Source organism: Pseudonaja textilis, chromosome 1 (assembly GCF_049901715.1).
Source record: "Pseudonaja textilis isolate UNSWEBS1 chromosome 1, rPseTex1.2, whole genome shotgun sequence".
Lineage (NCBI taxonomy): Eukaryota > Metazoa > Chordata > Lepidosauria > Squamata > Elapidae > Pseudonaja > Pseudonaja textilis.
Window position 1 is genome coordinate 2758196 of NC_141990.1, and position 23291 is coordinate 2781486.

Genomic DNA, 23291 nt, shown 5'->3' on the forward strand with positions numbered 1-23291 from the left:
AAACGGGCTGAAAAAAATCACCTGGGAGGCGCGCACATGCCCAGTGAGGCAAGTTTTCCTGTGGCATGCGTGCCATAGGTTCGCCATCACGGCCTTAAGGAGTGATTGGGGGGAGAATGCAATCAGCGATGTAAGCGCCTGCGCGATCAAAACTGATGGGGAGGGGAGGGGCGGGAGGAGAAGGGCAGGGCCAGCCAGGAGCACAATTTTCTGGTTCTCTGGACTGCACAGAACCATAACCACTGGTTCCATAGAACCCATCCGAACCGGTAGAATCCCATCCCTGGGGAAAGGGGTTTGAAATAGCAGTGGGGCAGCTTGGAAACCGAAAGTGCATTCCATAAATAGTTTTCAAAGATAGTAAGGAGGTGACCGAAGTTTCTGCCGTGCACACTTCTAATTGGAGAGCCTGATGGATGACTCTGGGCTATGGAGGTGTCCCATTGGAGGATATGGATTACGATACACTCAGAGAGGTGGAGGGAAAACCAGGGTCAAGGATGACAGTGAATGACGTGTCTCAGAGTCGGCTGCACCCATGCAGTGTTGGACATATTAATTCCCAATAAATATTTTTGAAGTTTTAGAAGTTTGGCTCGAGACTCACGGTTTAAATTGGGAGTAACTGCCAGATTCCTGACAATTTGTCTATCAAAACAGGGCTCAGTCTTTTTCAAGTTCAAAGGTAGTCCTTGACTTACAACAGTTCGGTTAGTAACCGTCCAAAGTTACAACGGCAGTGCAAAACGTGGCTGCAAAATAACACCTTTGGTTAGAGCATCCCTTATGATCATGCCATCAAAATTCAGGTGCTCGGTAACTGCTTCATACTTACAACCGTCACAGCGTCTCCCGAGGGGGGTCACGCGATCCCCTTTGCGATCCTTCTGACAAGCAAGGTCGGGGCAGGTGGGGAAGCCGGATTCGCTTAACGACCGCGTGACCCCCCCTTCAAAGAACCGCAGCGATTCACTTAGCCACCGTGGCAAGGACGGTCGTGGAATGGGGCAAAATTCAATTAACCAAGCCTCTCGCTTAGCGGTGGAACTTTTGGGCTCGGTTGTGGTCGTAAGGCGAGGACTACCTGTCGTGAGTTAACCTTGAGTAACATGCACCTAACCTCCTTTCTCCGGTTCCTCTCCGTCTCAGCATTGCCATGGCCACAAAAGAAAACATGACTTCGCAGCGAGGAATGATGAAATCCATACAGAGCAAGATGAACACCTTGGCCAGTATCCTTTCTCCTCCCGCGGCTGCTTTTCCTCCTCTCAAAGTTAAGGAAAGGAGCCTAGAGGTCATCCAGTCCAACCCCGCTGCTGGGTGCAAGAGCCACTTAAGACTAGGGCAAGGTTTCCGAACCGTAGCAAATTTAAGAGAGACGGGATCGGGGGAGAGCCAAAGGAAGCCAACGTTCTCCGAGGTGGCCTGGAAGGGGCCACTCGGAGTTGGTTGAAAGGCGGGGGAAGAAATATAAATGTTTTAAATAAAATAAAATAAATAAGTGAAGGAGGAGGATGTGGTCAGGCAGGCTTAGAGGGCAGCAATTCTTTCAGTGCCCACCCCCCCTCTGTCGCTTCCTTCCTTCTCTTTTTTACTTTCTCTCCTCCTTTTTTTACTTTCTCTCCTTTTTGCCTTCCTTCCTTCTTTTATTTTCCTTCCTTCCCTTTTACTTTCTCTCGTTCTTGCCTTCCTTCCTTCCTTCCTTCCTCCTCCCTCTTTCCTTCCCTCTCTTCCTCCCTCCCACCCACCTTCCTTTTCTTTTTTACTTTCTGTCTTTTTATTCTGTTCTTGCCTTCCTTCCTTCTTTTCCTTCCTTCCTTCCTTCCTTCCTTCCTTCCTTCTCTTTTTAGTTTCCTCTTTTTATTTTCTCTCCTTTTTGCCTTTTATTTTCCTTCCTTCCTTTTACTTTCTCTCATTCTTCCTTCCTTCCTTTCTTCCTCCCTCTTTCCTTCCCTCCCTCCCACCTTCCTTCCTTTTCTTTTTACTTTCCATCTTTTTATTCTCTCCTTCTTGCCTTCCTTCCTTCTTTTTCCCTCCTTCTCTTTTTTACTTTCTCTTCTTCTTCTTTCCTTCGTTTTCCTTCCTTCTTTCCTTCTCTTTTTTACTTTCTCTTCTTCTTGCCTTCCTTCTCTTTTTTCTTTCTCTTCTCTTCTTTCCTTTTTCCTTCCTTCTTTCCTTCTCTTTTTTACTTTCTCTTCTTCTTTCTTTCCTTCCTTCCTTCCTTATTTCTCTCTCTCTCCTTCCTTCCTTCCTTCCTTCCTTCTTTCCTTCCTTTCTTCCTTCCTTTCTCTTTCTTTCTTTCTTTCTTTCTTTCTTTCTTTCTTTCTTTCTTTCTTTCTTTCTTCCTTCCTTCCTTCCTTCCTTCCTTCCTTCCTTCCTTCCTTCCTTCCTTCCTTCCTTCCTTCTTTCTTTCTTTCTTCCTTCCTTCCTTCCTTTCTTTCTTTCTTTCTTTCTTTCTTTCTTTCTTTCTTTCTTTCTTTCTTTCTTTCCTCTCCTTCCTCTCCCGTTTCTTTTCCTGTCAAAAACCTACCAATTTTGTTTGTTTTTTTTTAAACCAGAGCGATTACAAAAAAAAGAAATGTGAAAATGAGCGTGCCCTGCCCCACAGCCCCTCTCTCCCCCCCTCCCAAAGGAACCTAGAATGCCGACAGAGGAAACCATAAGACTTGGGGTCCCTCTGCCACACGTCCTATCGAAAGGGGTACGGGGTGGGGTAACCCCGCCAGTGGGTGGAAGGGGGGGAGTGAGCAGACGGGCAGCTGGCGAACAACCTTCCTTCCTTGTGGCCCTTAACTCAGCTTCCCCCCTCCAAAAAAAGACCGTTTCCCAGCCGTGAACAGCCTCATCCAGCGGATCAACCTGCGGAAACGGCGCGACACCCTCATCCTGGGGGCCGTGATCAGCGTTTGCACCATCCTCCTCCTCCTCTACGCTTTCCATTGACGGAAAATGCCGTGCGCAGAGACACTTCTGGGACCAGGTTCCAGGCGCCTGCAGAGGGGCAGGCGGACTTCTGGGGGACGGGACCCTCCCCCTTCAATCTGGGGACGCGGAGACCCGAGAGACCCAGGCAGGTGGACTTCCCTCCTTCCTTCCTTCACCGACGGCCGTGAAGGTGCCACGGGCTTCTCCCACGGTCCCGTTCTCCCAACGTTAAGGAATCCTCCCCTTAAATGTCCTTTCTCCCTTTTCTATCGTTTTGCTCTCCCCTAAACTTAGGAGCCCGGCACACACACACACCCCCCACACACACACACCCACAAATTCAGCCGCCGTGTTCACCTTCCAAAGGGTAAAACCTTTGCTCTGTTTTTTCCCACCTCAACCCGTCTCCCTCTCCGATATTTAAACGCAATTTGCGCCCAGACATTGCAACTTAAAAAAAAAAACAACTTTGCAACTTGAAAAACTTTTGGCCCCGACCCGGTTGAAGATCCAAGAACCACGGAGAGAAATTCTTCACCAGATTTTTTTTTATTTTTTATTTTGAGGACGGTCGTCCCGGGTTGGTAAGTATCCCAACGTTTTGGAGAAGACAAAACTTCCTTCCAACTCTGTTTTATTTTTCCCCATCAACAACATCGAGAATAACCCAAACGTAACAGTTTACCGACGCCGGGAAAAATGTCCCCAAAAACGGAGACCGGATCTTTCAACGTGGAAATGGAGACTTTTTTTTTTTTCCCACCGAACTGGAAACGCAGTCGATATTTTACACATCCCGCTGGAAAACAAGCAGGCAATTTCCTTTTTGTTTTTTCTCGCGACGTCTCCAGCGAAAGGGATTAAAAGAGAGCGAGTGGCCAATTTTGGCATCTGAATTGGCGAGCCGTTTTTGGCAGCGGTCATTGTTTGATGACCTGCAAATCCTCGGCTTGTTTGTTCAACTTTTGGGTCGGTTCCCGTCCTAACAAGGACACCGGACGTCTGTCCTACCCACCCTTGCTTCAAAACAAAAATAAAATTGAAAAAAAGAAAAAAAGATAGCTATTGTATATTGCTCTTGGGCCTCCCAATGCAGAAATCGAGAGATTTTGACTTTTTATCGGCAACCCAAGCCAGCCCAAGATTCACCGTTGGCTTACGCAGACGACAATTCGCAGTTATTAACTTAAGCCAGTGGGGATCATGGGTTTTGGAGTCCCAATGGATTCAAGGATGGGAAGAGGGATTGTGAGAGACCTTGGATTGCTGGGAGCCTTTGTTTCTCTCCTCCATTCCTACATGCTGACATTAAACCAAGGTGGACAAAGATGGCGCCTTTACGACCTGTGGACTTCAACTCCCAGAATGCCTCAGCCAGCCAATATGGCCGAGTCAAGAATTCTGGGAGTTGAAGTCCGCAGGTTGCAAAGGTGACATAATTGCCCGCTCCTGGCATTAAATGCTAATATACAATTTTTTTAAAAAAAAAATTTCAAATAGATTCTAGAAACTAGCCACGATACCACAAAACACCAGTGTGGCATCAACTTCTTAAATTAATAAACTATTCCTTCTCTTTCGGGTTTCGCAAACGGTTTAATCCTGTTAATGCTTCGAAGTGAATAAAAAGGACACGATAGTTTTTGGGCTGCAAGCAATCGGTCGAAGTTAGAAAATGCTTCCTTTTGCAAATCAACTCTTTTTTTTTATTTTATTTGTCCCTTCCAGAATAGGAAAAAAGCAAAAGATTCAGAGGTGAATCAAATTTGGTTACAAGAGCTCCTGGTTTTAAGGAACTGCTGCTGGAGGTGTTTTTTTTAAAAAAATTTGATTCTGGTTTTAAATTTTGTCTGTCTTTCCGCCTTTGGTGGTGCTGAGGTAGGGACAAGGGTTCTCTTGATTAATAAATAAATTAATAAAATAAATAAGAGTCGTTTGCATTATCTAGCTAACAAGAATAAAAAAAGGCACTATCTCTGAATAAAACGTATTTCTTTAATCGTAGGATTCTTGTTTCTTCATTCTTTTTTTTTTTTTGTTTATTGTTCTGGGTTTGTTTCAGTGGAAGATAACAGATAATCGGAGTTGGAAGGGATCTTATAGGTCATCTAGTCCAACCCCCCGCCCAAGCGGGAGACCCTACACCATTTCTGACCAATGGAAGTCCAGTCTCTTCTTGAAGGTCTCAAGTGATGAAGCTCCCACAGCTTCTGAAGGCAACTTTTGTTCCATGAGTTGATGGTTCTCAGTGTCAGAAAGTTTCTCCTTATTTCCAGGTTGAATCTCTCCTGGGTCAGTTTCCATCCATTCTTCCTTCTCTGGCCTTTGGGTGCCTTGGAGAATAGCTTGACCCCCTTCCTCCTCTCTGGGGCAGCCCCTCAAATATTGGAAGACCGCTATCATGTCTCCCCTGGTCCTTCTCTTCCCTAGACTAGACATACCCAATCCATCAACCCTTCATCGTATGTTTTGGTCTCCAGTCCCCTAATCATCCTGGTTGCTCTTCTCTGCCCTCTTTCCAGAGTCTCAACATCTGTTTTTATTGTGATTTGACCAAAACTGGATGCAGTACTCTAGGTGTGGCCTTACTAAGGATGGATGGATAGACAGACTGATAGATGATAGACAGAGACATGATATAGACAGATAGACTGACACAGATGATAGGCAGACAGACAGACTATCAATGCCCAGTTCCTGCAACTGTTCATTGTAGATTTGAGCTTCCAGTCGCCTCATCATCCTGGTTGCTCTTCTCTGCACTCTTTCCAGAGTCTCAATATCTTGAGTACTCTAGGTGTGGCCTTACTAAGGCTTTGTAGAGTGGTATTAGTCCCTCCCTTGATCTTGACTGTATCCCTCTGTTAATGCAACTTAGGATTGCATTGGCTTTTTTGGCTGTTGCTGCACAACATCGGCTCCTATTTAGCTGGTTGTCCACTAAGACTCCGAGATCCCCCTCCCAGTTCCTGCTATTGAGCCCGGTTCCACCCAGTCTATTATAGGTGTCCTTTGGGTTTTCCTTGCCTAAGTGGAGGACTTTACTTTTCTCTACGTTGAATTTCATTTTGTTAGATAGAGCCCAGAGTTCAAGTCTGTCGAGATCAAGGTGTAAAATTAATTTGGGAGACAGTTGGAAAAAAAAATCACACATAAATGGCACAACGTGGGATTGAGTTTGCTTAGCACATAACAGTAAACTACGAGTGATACGTTAGGGTCTGCACTTCAGGTAGTCCTCGACTTACAACTATTCCTTTAGTGACCAAGTTAAAACAGCAGTGAAAAAAAGTGATTTCACACTTAACGACTGTTGCCACATCCCCGTGGTCACCTGATCAAAATTCAGCCGCTTGGCAACTGGACTCATACTTACGACCGTTGCTGGAAGGAAGGAAGGAAGGAAGGAAGGAAGGAAGGAAGATCATAGATAGATAGATAGATAGATAGATAGATAGATAGATAGATAGATCGATCGATCGATCAGCCGCTTGGCAATTGGACTCATACTTACGACTGTTGCAGGAAGGAAGGAAGGAAGGAAGGAAGATGATAGATAGATAGATAGATAGATAGATGATAGATAGATAGATAGATGAAAGAAAAATAGATAGAAAAATAGATAGGTATAGAAACTCATCAAGGAACCCCCCCCCCCCCCAAACCCCCCCCCCCAAACCCCCCCCCCCCCCCCCACCCCCCCCCCCCCCCCCCCCCCCCCCCCCCCCCCCCCCCCCCCCCCCCCCCCCCCCCCCCCCCCCCCCCCCCCCCCCCCCCCCCCCCCCCCCCCCCCCCCCCCCCCCCCCCCCCCCCCCCCCCCCCCCCACACCCAAAAAGGGAGGAGCACGCAAAAAAAAAAAAAAGGAGAAAAGAAAAAAGCCACCAAAGAAGAGGGAGGAGAGAGGGCCGGAGACGAGGCGGGGCCCCCCGAGGGGGGGGGGCGGGCGCCGCCCGGAAAAAAAACAAAAAAAAAAAAAAAAAAAAGCCCCCCCGCAGGCCCCGCAAACGCGGCCCCCCCCCGCCCCGCCCCCCCCCCCCCCCCCCCCCCCCCCCCCCCCCCCCCCCCCCCCCCCCCCCCCCCCCCCCCCCCCCCCCCCCCCCCCCCCCCCCCCCCCCCCCCCCCCCCCCCCCCCCCCCCCCCCCCCCCCCCCCCCCCCCCCCCCCCCCCCCCCCCCCCCCCCCCCCCCCCCCCCCCCCCCCCCCCCCCCCCCCCCCCCCCCCCCCCCCCCCCCCCCCCCCCCCCCCCCCCCCCCCCCCCCCCCCCCCCCCCCCCCCCCCCCCCCCCCCCCCCCCCCCCCCCCCCCCCCCCCCCCCCCCCCCCCCCCCCCCCCCCCCCCCCCCCCCCCCCCCCCCCCCCCCCCCCCCCCCCCCCCCCCCCCCCCCCCCCCCCCCCCCCCCCCCCCCCCCCCCCCCCCCCCCCCCCCCCCCCCCCCCCCCACCCCCCCCCCCCCCCCCCCCCCCCCCCCCCCCCCCAAAAAAAACCCAAACCCCCCCCCCCCCAAAAAAAAAAACCCCACAAAACACGCCCGCCGGACCCCCCCCCCCCAAAAGCCAACCCCCCCCCCCCCCCGCCCCCCCCCCCACCCCCCCCCCCCCCACCCCCACCCCCCCCCCCCCCCCCCCCCCCCCCCCCCCCCCCCCCCCCCCCCCCCCCCCCCCCCCCCCCCCCCCCCCCGCCCCCCCCCCCCCCACCCAACCCCCCGCCCGCCCCGCCCCCCCCCCCCCCCCCCCCCCCCCCCCCCCCCCCCCCCCCCCCCCACCCCGGGGCGCAACCCCCCCCCGCCCCACCAAAACCCCCCCCCCCCGCCCCCCCCCAAAAAAAAAAAAAACACCCCACCACCAAAAAACCCCCCCCCCCACCCCCCCCGCCCGCCCCCCCAAACCCCCCCCCCCCCCCACCCCCCAAAAACCGCAGGACGCCCGCCCCACCCCCCCCCCCCCCAAACCCCCCCCCCGGCCCCCCCCCACGGCCCCCCCCCCCCCCCCCCCCCCCCGGGGGCCCCCCCCCCCCCCCCCCCCCCCCGGCCCCCCCCCCCCCCCCCCCCCCCCCCCCCCCCCCCCCCCCCCCCCCCCCCCCCCCCCCCCCCCCCCCCCCCCCCCCCCCCCCCCCCCCCCCCCCCCCCCCCCCCCCCCCCCCCCCCCCCCCCCCCCCCCCCCCCCCCCCCCCCCCCCCCCCCCCCCCCCCCCCCCCCCCCCCCCCCCCCCCCCCCCCCCCCCCCCCCCCCCCCCCCCCCGCCCCCCCCCCCCCCCCGCCCCCCCCCGCCCCCCCCCCCCGAAATAAATTATCCTTTGCAAAATAAATGATCCTTTGCAAAATAAATTATCCTTTGCAAAATAAATTATCCTTTGCAAAATAAATTTCCCAGATCCATTTTTTTTTGGGAGGTGGGGAAGAGTTAGGTTTGAATTTCACAGAATTGACCTGATGAACAGTGAGTGGCTGGGCATCTTTGATGGTTAAATAATCTTTCAAGCTGTTGCAACATCGGCTTTTTAAAACCTCTTCATCTTTGGCTGCGTTCCCACCCACCCCGGCTCTTTTGCCAAGCAAGCTTTTTTTTGCGTAAATAATTAGGGGTGCAATTTATTTGATATCCCAGCCAGATTCCGAAGGAATGAACTTAAGACGGGGGAAAACCTGAGGGCAACAGAAGCAAAGGGATATGGATGTGGCGAGGGCTGACGGAGCAACCACCAGCCCGTATTTTGGGTGCAAAACAACTTTCACCCCACCCAGGGTTTTCCTACCGGCGTGCAAATGGATTTTTTTTTTAAAAATCTAAAATACAACATTCCCAACAGGGTTTTCCCATCCTCTGTGGACTCCACCAGGAGAGGAAGAAGAGAGGAGTAAATCCATCGTGCATGCTTTGAAAGGATATCCACAGTGTTCCAGAGCTTCTACTCAATAGTTCTTTGTTCTTCTTCTCCCGTTTAAAAAGAAGAAGGCTGATCATTTTTCCACCAAGGGGGGTCAAAACGGTAGAAAACCCCACGCCGTGGGCCACGATGCAGAAAGTGGAGCCTTTGTTTCTCTTAATAAGGTGTCGACTTCATCCCTTCTGGGTGTGTGTGTGTGTGTGTGTGCAATCCTTTTCTTGAAAGGAGGCACCCAACAACCAGGCACAAAGTCCTCTCTGCCTTAACCACTCCGTCGTCTCCAGAAATGGAACTGTGGGAGCTCCAGAAATCCACGGGGCGAGGCAAGGAGACACACACTCACACTCACGCACACACACACACACACAGCCCTGTGCCAGCTGTCCAGCTGAAAAAGGTCACATCTGCCCCCGAGGTCTCCATGCAGAGGTTCACATCCCAACTGCGCTGGTTGCCAGCTCGCATCTGGTTCTCCGGTCCTTCATCCGTGCTAGTTTCGTTTAAAGAGTCCTGAAGGAAGAAGGGAAAGCGGGTTGGTGGGATTTACGACCGCAACGGAGCCCCCTCAGTTTCCGACAAGCGAGATGTCAATGCGTAAAACATTCCTAGGCCCATTTTAGTAGTTGCCATTAAAAAAAAATGAGGAGGGGGGAGGAAAGAAACCTGGAAGAGCAGTGCAGCAGTTTAGAGGCGAGAGTACGTTCCAAGTCTTTATCTTTAAAAGGTTGTAACTAAACTACCAGAGCTTTTTGCCCGCGAATATATTGAATTGGAGAACGTGATTGATGACATCCAGCCCGGGAAGGTGCTCAATTGGAGAATCTGATTTATGACACACCCAGGGGGGAGGAAGAGGGGGAAACAGGGTCACCGGAGACTGTGAATTATGCATGCCAGAGTTGGCTTCATCCAGGGCAGTGCCAGTAGGTCGCCTCTAATGAATCCTTTGGAGTTTTTTGAAGTTTGGCTCGAGAATCATGATTTCATTAGGGCGATCGCTGGAATCCTGACATGAGAGAGTCATTAAGGGAGTGGCCACATTTGAGGACTTTGCTGTTCTGACCCAGGCTTCCCAAGATCATGAAGCTGACTCCTCGTCCCGATAAAACCCCTTGGCTTTCATGCCTAAGGTGGGACTAGAACTCACCATCGCCTGGTGATTGACCCAAAGTCACCTAGTTGGTTTTCGTGCCTAAGGCGGGACTAGAACTCACAGTCTCCTGGTGATTGGCCCAAAGTCATCCAATTAGCTTTGTGTCTAAAGCGGGAGTAGAACTCACCGTCTCCTGGTGATTGGCCCAAAGCCACCCAGCTGGTTTTCATGCCTAAGGCGGGACTAGAACTCACCACCTCCTGGTGATTGGCCCAAAGTGACCCAGCTGGATTTCATGTCTAAAGTGGGACTAGAACTCATTGTCTCCTGGTGATTGGCCCAATTAGCTTTCATGCCTAAGGCGGGACTAGAACTCCCAGTCTCCTGGTGATTGGCCCAAAGACACCCAGCTGGCTTTCATGCCTAAGGTGGGACTAGAACTCATCATCTCCTGGTGATTGGCCCAAAGTCATCCAATTAGCTTTTGTGCCTAAGGCGGGACTAGAACTCCCCGTCTCCTAGTGATTTGCCCAGTCACCCAGTCGGCTTTCATGGCTAAGGCGGGACTAGAACTCACCAACGTTTGGTGATTGATGCAGGGGGAGTGGGGAGGGGTCTCCTTACCTGCTGCATTGACTGAACAGATGACGATGATGACCGAACCCAGCACGATGGACAGGATGCTGAGGAACCTGGCCACACGGCCCAGGCGCCGGGCTCCGTCCACGTCCCCTTGGAGGTTGCTGTTCCTGGACTGGCGGGAAGAGAAGGGAGGGAAAACGGAAGGTTTGGCAAGGAGATCGTTTTTGGGGTCAGCCTTGCAAGGTGGTCCAGAAAAGCAGGGCTGGTCCTTTCTTTCTTGCCGGGTCATGGGGAGAGAATCTTGCAAGATGCCCCTTGGGAGGAAGGGGGCTTCGGACACAGGACTGAGGGTGCGAGAGACAGGCAGGCAGGCAGGCAGGCAGGCAGATAGAGACAGTCAGGCGGATGGACGGAGGGATGGATGGACAGGCAATAGATGGAGATAGATAGATAGAGGAAGGGAGAGGTGATAGATAGATATGAGGGACAGGTGATGGATGGAGATAGGTAGATAATGATTGATAGGTGATAGATGGATGGATAGATGATAGATAGATAGATAGATAGATAGATAGATAGATAGATAGATAGATAGATAGATAGACAGACAGATGATAGATAGATGATAGATGATAGATAGATAGATAGATAGATAGATAGATAGATAGATAGATAGATAGATAAGATAGAAAGATGATAGGTAGAAAGATCGATGATAGATAGAGAATGGGAGATTAGAGATAGATAGATGATAGATAGATGATAGATAGTTGATAGAAGATAGAAGATAGATAGATAGATAGATAGATAGATAGATAGATAGATAGATAGATAGAAACATAGATAGATAGATAGATAGATAGATAGGATAGATAGATAGATAGATAGATAGATAGATAGATAGAAACATAGATAGATAGATAGATAGATAGATAGATAGATAGATAGATAGATAGATTGATAGAAAGATAGATGATAGACAGACAGATAGATATAGATTAGATAGATAGATAGATAGATAGATAGATAGATAAATAGATAGATAGATAGATAGATAGATAGACAGATAATGATAGATAGATAGATGATAGAAGATAGATAGATAGATAGATAGATAGATAGATAGATAGATAGATAGATAGATAAGATAGATAGAAAGATAGAAAGATGATAGGTAGAAAGATAGATGATAGATAGAGAATGGGAGATTAGAGATAGATAGGTGATAGATAGATGATAGAAGAAGATAGATAGATAGATAGATAGACAGACAGACAGACAGATAGATAGATAGATAGATAGATAGATAGAGATAGATAGATAGAAAGAACGATAGATAGATGACAGACAGACAGACAGACAGATAGAAACAGGCAGGCAGGCAGGCAGGCAGACAACAGTACACAACAGAATAACAGAGTTGGAAGGGACCTTGGAGGTCATCTAGTCCAACCCCCTGCTCAGGCAGGAGCCCTATTGTCATTTCAGACAAATGGCTGTCCGATCTCTTCTTGAAAACGTCCAGTGACGGAGCATCTCCAACTTCTGGAGAGGAAGCCGTTCCTCAGTTCCAAATTAGATAATAAAAGTTTAGAGGGGCATCCTTCCCTTCCCTTCCCCCCACCCCCCTCGCTTTACAGCCCAGGAAACTAGGGAGGGTCTAGAATCATTACAACTTGGGATCTGTTCGTTCCGATCTCTTTTCTGACCCACCAACGTTCCTTGCCACGTTCTTGGCACCGGCCCAGCCTTTTGCCACTTTCGGACAGGTCGTGCCGTAAAAAGGGGAGCGGGGTGAATCTTCCAATGGACCCCCCTGGCACCGAAAGTCCCCACTGGAGTCAGAATCACCATCTAATCAGACTGTCCCAAGGCCCACAAGTGTCCTCCCCTCCTCCTCACAATACCTCCTCCTTCTAGCACTGATAATGTTACCTAGTTGGGTTATGAAATGTCTCCGAGAAAAGAACCAAGCTCAAGAGGGCACCAAGTATCCCACAATCCTCTTCCTCCTCCTCCTTCCTCTTCCTCCTTCCTCCTTCCTCCTCCTCACAATACCACCTCCTTCTAGCATTGATAATGTTACCTAGTTGGGTTATGAAATGTCTCCGAGAAAACAACCAAGATCAAGAGGGCACCAAGGATCCCACAATCCTCTTCCTCCTCCTCCTTCCTCTTCCTCCTTCCTCCTTCCTCCCCTCTTCCTCACAATACCACCTCCCTTCTAGCACTGATAATGTTACCTAGTTGGGTTATGAAATGTCTCCGAGAAAACAACCAAGCTCAAGAGGGCACCAAGGGTCCCACAATCCTCTTCCTCCTCCTCCTTCCTCTTCCTCCTTCCTCCTTCCTCCTCCTCACAATACCACCTCCCTTCTAGCATTGATAATGTTACCTAGTTGGGTTATGAAATGTCTCCGAGAAAACAACCAAGCTCAAGAGGGCACCAAGGATCCCACAATCCTCTTCCTCCTTCCTCCTCCTCCTCCTCCTCCCCCTCCTCCTCTCAATACCACCTCCCTTCTAGAACTGATAATGTTACCCAGTTGGGTTATGAAATGTCTCAGAGAAAAGAACCAAGATCAGAGGGCACCAAGGATCCCACAATCCTTTTCCTCCTTCCTCCTTCCTCCTCCTCCTCCTCCTCTCAATACCACCTCCCTTCTAGCATTGATAATGTTACCTAGTTGGGTTATGAAATGTCCAAGCTCAGAGGGCACCAATTGCAGTGGTGGGATTCAATTTTTTTTACTACCGGTTCCGTGGGCGTGGCTTGGTGGGAGTGGGGTGGGGAAGGAGACTGTAACGTCTCCAGTCAGAGGTGGGATTGGCCGGTTCTTCTGAACTATTCAAAATTTCCGCTACCGGTTCTCCAGAACGGGTCAGAACCTGCTGAATATCCCCTCTGGCACCGAGGATCCATCAGTCCTCCTCCTCCTCCTCCTCCCCTCTTCCTCCTCCTCCCCTCCTCCTCCTCCTTCTCTTCTTCCTCCTTCCTTCTCCTCCTCCTCCTCCTCCTCCTCCCTCCTCCTCCTTCTCTTCTTCCTCCTTCCTTCTCCTCCTCCTCCTCCCTCCTCCCCTCCTCTTCCTCCTCCTCCCCCCTCCTCCTTCCTTCTTCTTCTTCTCCTTCTTCCTTCTCCTCCCTCCCTCCTCCTCCTCCTCCCTCCCCTCCTCCTCCTTCTTCTCTTCTTCTTCCTCCTTCCTTCTCCTTCCCTCCTCCTCCTCCTCCTCCTCCTCCTCCTCTTCCTCCTCCTCCCTCCTCCTCCTCCTTCTCTTCTTCTTCCTCCTCCTCCACCCCTCCTCCTCCTCCTCCTCCTCCTCCTCCTCCTCCTCCTCCTCCTCCTCCTCCTTGGACATGATAGGAACCAGAGGAGGGTTACTTTTCCTAGAAGCTACGAAGGTCAAGCCCACTGGCTAAATTTAAAGGAGAAACTTCAGGGCTTCCTTGCCTGACCCCTAAAATTCTGGGATGACCGGCACTCAGCCAGTTGGAGCCATGGTGCAAAATTCTTCTGAAAGAATTACCCTCTTCTACCGGTCATCCTTGACTTACAACCATTCATTTCCGGTCACATTCCAAAGTTACCACAGCACTGTCAAACGGGACTTACCGCCGGTTTTCACGCTTACGACACTCGTTGCAGCATCCTATGATCACGTGGTCAAAATTTCGCTCGCTAAAGAGAGCCAGTCGTTCGGCTAGTTCTACTACCCCTTTGCTACCTTTTTTCGCCGGCGTCGTTAAGCGAATCGCTGCAAGCGGTTCAGTCAATAATACGGTTGTTCAGTGACTTTCCCCCATTCACAGAATGTCGCAAAAGGGGATCGCGTGACCCTGCGACTGTCATAACTATGAGTCAACGGCCAAGCGTCTGGATTCAGATGGTGCAACAGCCGTAAGTGTGAAAAACGGCCCTAACGTCAGTGCCGTTGTAATGTCATTTAGTGACCGATTAATCACTAAACGAACTGTTGTAAATTGAGGGCGACCTATATTGAAAGAGCTGAAAGAACATCACCTCTGTTTTTTTTAACTAAGGAGATGTGACCTATCGTCCAAATGATACTAGCAGTAGTAATCGCAGTTGAAGAAATGAGCATTCGGATGTCAGCATTAGGGCTACCAGGATTAGAGTTTGCTTTATGTTAGAATAATTGTTATTCCATATTTATTTACCAATGTTTCTCCTGCTACCGTGTTTTTCCAGAAAATAAGACCTAACCGGAAAATTAAACCCCAGCATGATTTTTCAAGACGCTCGTAATATAAGCCCTACCCTAAAAATAAGCCCCAGTTAAGATGGTCACCCAAATGGGTGCATTTAATGATGTATTTCCCCCCCAAATAAGACCTAATCAGAAAATAAGCCCTAGCATGATTTTTCAGGATGCTTGTAATATAAGCCCTACCCTAAAAATAAGCCTCAGTTAAGATGGTCACCCAAATGGATGCATTTAATGACGCATTTCCCCCCCCCAAATAAGACCTAACCAGAAAATAAGCCCTAGCATGATTTTTCAATATGCTCGTAATATAAGCCCTACCCTAAAAATAAGCCCCAGTTAAGATGGTCACGCAAATGGATGCATTTAATGACATATTCCCCCCCAATAAGACCTAACCAGAAAATAAGCCCTAGCGTGATTTTTCAGGATGCTTGTAATATAAGCCCTACCCTAAAAATAAACCCCAGTTAAGATCGTCAGCCAAACGAATGTGTTTAATACCATATTTCTCCAAATAAGACCTAACTGGAAAATAAGCCCTAACCCATCTTTTGGAGCAAAAATTAACATAAGACCCGGTCTTATTTTCAGGGGAAATATGGTAGCAAGCAGCTTCGGGTGAATTGTTTTCCAGAAAAGGGGCGAGGAATCCATCGTAATAATTTAATAAATGCAAAAGCCATTTGGGAATCTTATGATCAATTGCAGAGCAGAAATCCATTAACAAAGTTTGTCTTTTCATTCTCAGCCCTTTCTCCACTTTCATCTCTCTTTCTCTCTCTCTCTCTGTTACGCACACATATTCACACACACACACACACAAAAACAGAACCACACCCCTTGCTCTCAATTATTCCAGAGTAACATCTGCTACGTTGTTGACTATCACTTTTGCCTCTGAAAATGGCCTGAGTGGGTGGGTGGGGCAGGCTGGGGGTTGAGCAACGGAGGTGTGTTGGGGGAAGAGAGAGAGATTGAGAGAGAAAAGAGAGAGAGAGAGAAGAAAGAGAAAGAGAGAAGGCAGGAGGGAAAGAGAGAGAGATTGAGAGAGAGAAAGAGAGAGAGAGAGAGAGAAAGAGAAAGAGAGAAGGCGGGAGGGAAAGAGAGAGAGATTGAGAGAGAAAGAGAGAGGGAGAGAAGGCAGGAGGGAGAGAGAGAGATTGAGAGAGAGAAAGAGAGAGAGAGAAGGAGAGAGGGAAAGAGAGAGAGATTGAGAGAGAGAGAAGGCAGGAGGGAGAGAGAGATTGAAAAAGAGAGGGGGGGAGAGAGAGGAGGGATGGAGAGAGGGATGAGAGAGGGAAAGAGAGAGAGAAAGAAGGCAGGAGGGAGAGAGAGATTGCAAGAGAGAGAGAGAGAGAAAGAGAAGGGGAGAGAGGGGGGAGATAGAGGGAGAGAAAAGAGAAAGAGAAAGAGAGAAGGCAGGAGGAAAAGAGAGAGAGATTGAGAGAGAAAGAGAGAGGGAGAAAAGGCAGGAGGGAGAGGGAGAGATTGAGAGAGAGAAAAAAAGAGAGAGAGAGAGAGAGAAAGAGAGAAGTCGGGAGGGAAAGAGAGAGATTGAGAGAGAGAGAAGGCAGGGAGGGAGAGAGAGATTGAAAAAGAGAGGGGGAGAGAGAGGAGGGATGGAGAGAGGGACGAGAGAGGGAAAGAGAGAGAGAGAAAAAGAAGGCAGGAGGGAAAGAAAGATTGCAAGAGAGAGAGAGAGAAAGAGAAGGGGAGAGAGGGAGGGAGAGAGAGGGGGAGAGAGAGGGAGAAAGAGAAAGACAAAGAGAAAGAGAGAAGGCGGGAGGGAAAGAGAGAGATTGAGAGAGAGAGAGGCAGGAGGGAAAGAGAGAGAGAGAGAGAAAAGGCAGGAGGGAGAGAGAGATTGAAAAAGAAAGAGAGGGAGAGAGAGAGAGGAGGGACGGAGAGATGGAGGGAAAGAGAGGGAGGAGAGAGGAAAAGAGAGAGAGAAAGAAGGCAGGAGGGAAAGAAAGATTGCAAGAGAGAGAGAGAAAGAGAAGGGGAGAGAGAGGGAGAGAAAGACAAAGACAAAGAGAAAGAGAGAAGGTGGGAGGGAAAGAGAGAGAGAGAGAGAGAGAGGCAGGAGGGAGAGAGAGATTGAAAAAGAGAGGGAGGGAGAGAGAGAGAGAGGAGGGACAGAGAGATGGAGGGAAAGAGAGGGAGGAGAGAGGGAGAGAGAGAGAGAAAGAAGGCAGGAGGTTAAGAAAGATTGCAAGAGAGAGAAAGAGAGAAGGGGAGAGAGGGAGGGAGGGAGAGAAGGAGACAGAGGGAGAGAGAGAGAGGGAGGGAGCGTGATCTGGATTCCTGGGTGCCCCCTCCAAGCCAGCATGATCTTGGTTTGCACAGATGCTGGTGGGCAGAGGTGAGGCAGGTGACAGACCCCATTGCAAATCTAGGGGGCAGAAGGAATTTGGCCTGAATATTCCAAGTATTCTTAACTCCCTGCCTTTCCATCCTGCTCAGTTTTATCTCAATTTTATTTTTAAACTAGCTCGATCCCCGTGTTTCACTATGAAACTAAGGGGTGGGGCTTAGTTTTGGGGGAGGAAAATAAGGGGATAAAATTTCTGCCTCTGCCTACCAGCATCCATCGGTATTCATCTGGCTAGCATCCTGTCAGTGTGTTAGAGAGAGTTGAAGGCTGTTTGGAAAGTAAAACAGTATTTGCTGTGTGAGCAAGGAGGAGACAGCAAGGAGCCTGGGCGTGGCTTAGCTCAACTGCTCTGTACTAAAGCTGTTTGGTGCTGTGAAACTGAAACTCCTCTGCTTGTGTTTTGCATTTGGAAGAGATTTCTTTTTTTTCAGGTGGGGAGGGGGAGTAGAACTCCTTAGCATCAGAGCCTGTTAATAATAATAATAATAATAATAATAATAATAATAATAATAATAATAATAATAATAATAATAATATAGGAAATACTCTAAATGCTCTGAGGGACATTTGGAAAAATCCTTTCTTAGTGAGCACCTAGAAGCCAAGAGGAACCAAATTTCGAGTTTGTTGTCTTTACGGTTCTGGAGATTTTGTGATGATGCGTGAGGGGTAATTTCGCTTTTATGTATATAGATTGAAGAACTTTATTTACTGTTTCAGTGCTTCATTTGGCATTTTATTGAATGCCTATAAGACACCTACAGTCGCCTTCGGCAAGATGGGAAACAATTGTTTGTTTTAACAGAAGAACAGAGTTGGAAGGGACCTTAGAGGTCCTCTAGTCCAACCTCTGGCCAAGGCAGGAAACCCTAGACCATTTCAGACAAGTGACTGTTTCAGGCTCTTCTTAAAAACCTCCAGTGGGAAGGAGGAAGGAAGGAAGGAAGGAAGGAAGGAAGGAAGGAAGGAAGGAAGGAAGGAAGGAAGGAAGGAAGGAAGGAAGGAAGGGGAGGAGAGGGAGAGATAGGGATAGAAAGTAAGAAAGAGAGAGAAGGAAGGAAGGAAGGAAGGAAGGAAGGAAGGAAGGAAGGAAGGGGAGGAGAGGGAGAGATAGGGATAGAAAGTAAGAAAGAGAGAGAAGGAAGGAAGGAAGGAAGGAAGGAAGGAAGGAAGGAAGGAAGGAAGGAAGGAAGGAAGGGGAGGAGAGGGAGAGATAGGGATAGAAAGTAAGAAAGAGAGAGAAGGAAGGGAGGAAGGAAGGAAGGAAGGAAGGAAGGAAGGAAGGAAGGGGAAGAGGGAGAGATAGGGATAGAAAGTAAGAAAGAGAGAGAAGGGAAGGGAGGAAGGAAGGAAGGAAGGAAGGAAGGAAGGAAGGAAGGAAGGAAGGGAGGGGAGGGAGGGAGGGAGGGGGGGAGGAGAGATAGGGATAGGGAAGTAAGAAAGAGAGAGAAGGAAGGAAGGGAGGGAGGAAGGAAGGAAGGGGAGGAGAGGGAGAGATAAGGATAGGAAGTAAGAAAGAGAGAGAAAGAAGGAAGGAGAAAGGAAGGAAGGAAAGAAGGAAGGAAGGAAGGAAGGGGAGGAGAGGGAGAGATAGGGATAGAAAGTAAGAAAGAGAGAGAATGGAAGGAAGGAAGGAAGGAAGGAAGGAAGGAAGGAAGGAAGGAAGGAAGGAAGGAAGGAAGGAAGGGAGGAGAGGGAGAGATAGGGATAGAAAGTAAGAAAGAGAGAGAAGGAAGGAAGGAAGGAAGGAAGGAAGGAAAGAAGGAAGGAAGGAAGGAAGGGGAGGAGAGAGGGAGAGATAGGGATAGAAAGTAAGAAAGAGAGAGAAGAAGGAAGGAAGGAAGGAAGGAAGGAAGGAAGGAAGGAAGGAAGGAAGGAAGGAAGGAAGGGGAGGAGAGGGAGAGATAGGGATAGAAAGTAAGAAAGAGAGAGAGGAAGGGAGGAAGGAAGGAAGGAAGGAAGGAAGGAAGGAAGGGGAAGAGAGGGAGAGATAGGGATAGAAAGTAAGAAAGAGAGAGAAGGAAGGGAGGAAGGAAGGAAGGAAGGAAGGAAGGAAGGAAGGAAGGAAGGGAGGGAGGGAGGGAGGGAGGGAGGAGGAGGGAGGAGAGATAGGGATAGGAAGTAAGAAAGAGAGAGAAGGAAGGAAGGAGGGAGGAAGGAAGGAAGGGGAGGAGAGGGAGAGATAAGGATAGGAAGTAAGAAAGAGAGAGAAGGAAGGAAGGGAGAAAGGAAGGAAGGAAAGAAGGAAGGAAGGAAGGAAGGGGAGGAGAGGGAGAGATAGGGATAGGAAGTAAGAAAGAGAGAGAAGGAAGGAGAGGAAGGAAGGAAGGGAGGGAGGGAGGGAGGAAGGAAGGAGAGAGAGGGAGAGATAGGGATAGAAAGTAAGAGAGAGAATGGAAGGAAGGGAGGGAGGGAGGAAGGAAGGGGAGGAGAGGGAGAGATAGGGATAGAAAGTAAGAAAGAGAGAGAATGGAAGGAAGGAGGGAGGAAGGAAGGGAGGGGAGGGGAGGAGAGAGAGATAGGGATAGGAAGTAAGAAACGGTTGAAACAGAAAAAGCACTCTGCACGTGCCTAGGAATTAGACACCCGAGGATTTCAAAAGGACGCCATCCTAACGGGCTCCATCCACACAACACGCTGAGCCCAAAACCCATGACTGACTTGACCCTTTTCCCAGATTCATGCAAGATTGCTGAAGGGCAAAGCAAAGGAAGACTTGGGTTTGCACGACATGACAACACACACACACACACACACACACACACACGACCCTGGTTAGCCAAGGATGTTTTGCTGGATTTGTTCACTGACTTGGTTACATTTGCTAGGGAAGCCAAGAAGATCCAGAGTTGAACCTCCTCAATTCCAAGAGAGGTTTTCTAATTCTGTCCCTCACATCACTAAATTCCTGGCTGTGGACCTTTTTTTTTGGGGGAGTGAAGCCACCTTGACACACACCCCCCACAGAGTGAATTACACAGCTGGGCAAATCTAAAGCGAAGATCTGGCAGCTTTCTAACTGAATCCTCTCTCTCTCCCTCCCCCCCTCTCCCTCTCTCTCCCTCCTCCTCTCTCTTCCTTCCTCCACTCCCTCTTTCCCCTCCCTCTCTCCCCCTCTCTCTTTCTACCTCCCTCTCTCCCTCTCTCTTCCTCCCTCTCCCTCTTTCCCTCCCTCTCTCCCTCTCTCTCTTCCTCCCTCTCTCTCCTCTCTCTCTCTTCCTCCCTCCCCCCTTCCCTCCTCCCCCTCTCTTTTCTCCTCCCTCCCTCTCCCCCTCCCTCTCTCCCTCTCTCTTCCTCCCTCCGCTCCTTCTCTCCCCTCCTCTTTCTCCTCCCCTCCCTCTCCCCCCCCCTCTCCTCCTCTCTATTCCTCTCTCCCTTTCCCTCTCCCCTCCCTTTCTCCCTCCCTCCTCCCTCCCTCTTTCCCCTCCCTCTCTCCCTCTCTTTTCTTCCTTCCACTCCCTCCCTCCCTCCCTCTCTATTCCTCTCTCCTTCCCTCTCCCCTCCCTTTCCTCCCTCCCTCCCTCCCTCCCCCTTCCTCTCTCTCTCCTTCCTCCTCTCTTTGCAAAACCACAAAACGGCCAGGATTGGAAGTTTATCTGTCACATTATTTGAAAACAATCCTTGGAAAGCCCGTCCAATTTCTCCAGAATATAAACCCAACCTCTTCCTTCTCCCTCTTTTATTTCTTCAACCTCCTGCAGGGACATTTTAAAGAGATGTTTTCATCTTGGGGGGGTGGGGTGGGGCGTGGAATCTCCTTTTGCCATCACCTAAGAGCTTTGCCTGAACGGAGTGGGCGGGGAGGGGCTTCCCGTTCACAGAATAACCGAGTTGGAAGGGACCCGGTAGGTCATCTAGTCCAACCCCCACGCCCCCACCCCCCCCGCAAAGCAGGAGACCCTACACACCATGTCTGAAAGGTGGCAACTCGGTCTCTTCTGGAAAACCCTCCAGAGTTGAAGCTCCCACCCCAAAGCTCCTTTGAGTCTCTCACGGGCGCTGCATTAGGAAAACTTCGCCGTTCTGGTATTTCTGCTTTAAAAAAAACCTGCCCGGCGCAGATTTAGTTAAAAGAAGGGTCGATTCTTCCTCTTCCCCCCCGCCCCCACCCCCCCCCACCCCCGGATTTGATCGTCGCTCCCAGCCTGGATCTTTAGCCCGTTTTATAACCCGCTGGCTTTTGCGCTGCGCTTTTGGGAAGGTTTGGAGAGGTTGGAGAGAGAGAGGCACCCCGCTCTCCAAGCCGAGCCGGCTCCAAAGGACTGGTGGTTGGGTGGGTGGGGAGCTCTCGGCGGGCCCAGTCAAGGGACACCCCCTTTCCTGAGCCCATCCAACTCTCCCAAGCCCCACCTGTCGGCCCTCCACCTGTCCGGATCCCGGGAAAAGCAGCGGTGGCTCCGATGCGCTCTGGGTGCTCGCCGCTTGCGCTTAGCGTTTTGCCACCTTTTGGAATTAATTCTGGGATTTCTTTATTGTTCTTATTTTTGTTTTATTAATTCTATTCTTAATTCTATTCTTAACTCTATTTCTATTCTATATCATTGTACCCTATGACTATTATTAAGTGTTGTACCTGATGATTCTTGACTTTTGACAAATGTTTCTTTTCTTTTATGTCCACTGAGAGCATTTGCACCAAAGACAAATTCCTTGTGTGTCAAATATCTATTTTCTATTCTATTCAATTTTCTATTCTGTTCTGTATTCTGTTCTATTCTATTCTCTATTCTGTTCTATTCTATTCTCTATTCTATTATATTATATTCTCTATTTTATTCTATTCTATTCTTAACTTTATTTCTATTCTATTCTTAACTCTATTTCTATTCTATTCTATATCATTGTACCCCGTGACTATCATTAAGTGTTGCACCTGATGATTCTTGACCCTTGGCGAATGTCTCTTTTCTTTTATGTGCACTGAGAGCATTTGCACCAAAGACAAATTCCTTGTGTGTCCAATCACCCTTGGCCAATAAAGAATTCCATTCTATTCCATTCCATTCCTGTTCTATTCTATTTTCTATTCTAATCTATTCCATTTGATTCTTCCATTCCATTCCTCATTCCAATATTCTATTCTATTCTATTCTATTCTATTCTATTCTGTTCTGTTCTGTTCTGTTCTGTTCTGTTCTACTCTACTCTACTCTACTCTACTCTACTCTATTCTTATTGTACCCTATGGCTATTACTAAATGTTGTACCTGATGATTCTTGACCCTTGGCGAATGTCTCTTTTCTTTTATGCGCACTGAGAGCATTTGCACCAAAGACAAAATTCCTCGTGTGTCCAATCGCCCTTGGCCAATGAAAGGAATTCCATTCCATTCTACATCAAACCTAGAAATATCACCCTTTTATCCCCATTAACCCTCCAAGTCTAATCGTCCTAATATTTCTGGGGTTTCTAAGCTGATCCTTTCTGCCCAGGGGCGACCCCGTAAGCGGCAGAACCCCCGAATTAAACCTGGGGTGGGGGGCGGAAATCCCCCACCCACCCACCCCACCTCCCAAGATTTAGGTTCAAATCTTACCATGATGGAGAAGACCAGGGCCAGGATGTTGACCGGCCAGATGGGGCAGAAGCAAGAGAGGATGGCCAGCGGCAGGTAATCCGGCGAGCGGCGGGGCAGGTTGGAGGTGGTGGCGGTGGACGAGGCGCGCGCCAGGCTGAGCCGCGACGGGGAGAGCGAGGTGGCTTCCAGCGGCCCCTCCGAGCCGGCCCGGGAGAGTAAGCCGTGGCCGTTGGGCTCCATCGACGCCTCCGCCTCCCCCTCGACGGCAGCCGCCTCCGCCGACGCCTCCCCGTCCTCGGCCGGGCAGGGTTTGGGGGTCGAGGGGTCGCTCCGCAGCAGCTGCTCCGTCTCCTTCGAGGAAGAGGAGGAAGAGGAGGAGGAGGCGGCGGCCAAGGCGGCCGAGGGCGGCGGCGGGGAGCCGGCCAGCGCCTTCTCCAGCGGCGCCTCCGCGTTGATGGCCATGGGGGCGCCTCGTCCGGCCGCTGGACCAGCCTAGGCGCAACCCATCGCCCCGACCGCTGCCCGGATGCTGCGCCTCGCTGCGCTGCGCTGCCTTGCCCGATCTGGGGCGCTTTGCGAAGTTGGCCGGCCTCCCCGGGGTTGAGCTCACGGAGGAGGAGGAGGAGGAGGAGGAGGAGTCCGCCCTCCCTCTCTCCCTCCCGGCCCAGCCAGCTCTCGGGCTGCCAGGTTG

General features: G+C 50.4%; 2 protein-coding genes across 3 annotated transcripts in view; one reads left to right on the forward strand and one right to left on the reverse strand.

The window, feature by feature from the left end:
* The window catches only part of GOSR1 (golgi SNAP receptor complex member 1), a 40428-nt gene extending 35499 nt beyond the window's left edge, over positions 1–4929 (forward strand). For both annotated transcript variants that reach the window (XM_026723049.2, XM_026723050.2), the window contains exons 8-9: positions 1150–1232; positions 2819–4929. In XM_026723049.2, the coding sequence (XP_026578834.2) occupies positions 1150–1232; positions 2819–2943 (208 nt within the window). In that variant the 3' untranslated portion in view covers positions 2944–4929. The remainder of the gene's footprint in view (positions 1–1149; positions 1233–2818) is intronic.
* Positions 4930–8478: 3549 nt separating this feature from the next.
* TRARG1 (trafficking regulator of GLUT4 (SLC2A4) 1) lies at positions 8479–23062 on the reverse strand. The gene is made up of 3 exons (XM_087921233.1): positions 22619–23062; positions 10523–10652; positions 8479–9315 (listed from the first exon to the last, which is right to left on the reverse strand). Exons 1-3 carry the CDS (start codon positions 23060–23062, stop codon positions 9296–9298), a joined length of 594 nt encoding a protein of 197 aa, XP_087777359.1. The 3' UTR covers positions 8479–9295.
* Positions 23063–23291: the final 229 nt, after the last annotated feature.

Coding starts and splice junctions, on each gene's coding strand:
- TRARG1 (XM_087921233.1), bottom strand. CDS start 23,062: ATGGCCATCAACGCGGAGGCGCCGCTGGAGAAGGCGCTGGCCGGCTCC. Junction 10,653..22,618: donor CCCTGGTCTTCTCCATCATG/GTAAGATTTGAA, acceptor TCTTCCCGCCAG/TCCAGGAACAGCAACCTCCA. Junction 9,316..10,522: donor CTGTTCAGTCAATGCAGCAG/GTAAGGAGACCC, acceptor TTCTTCCTTCAG/GACTCTTTAAACGAAACTAG.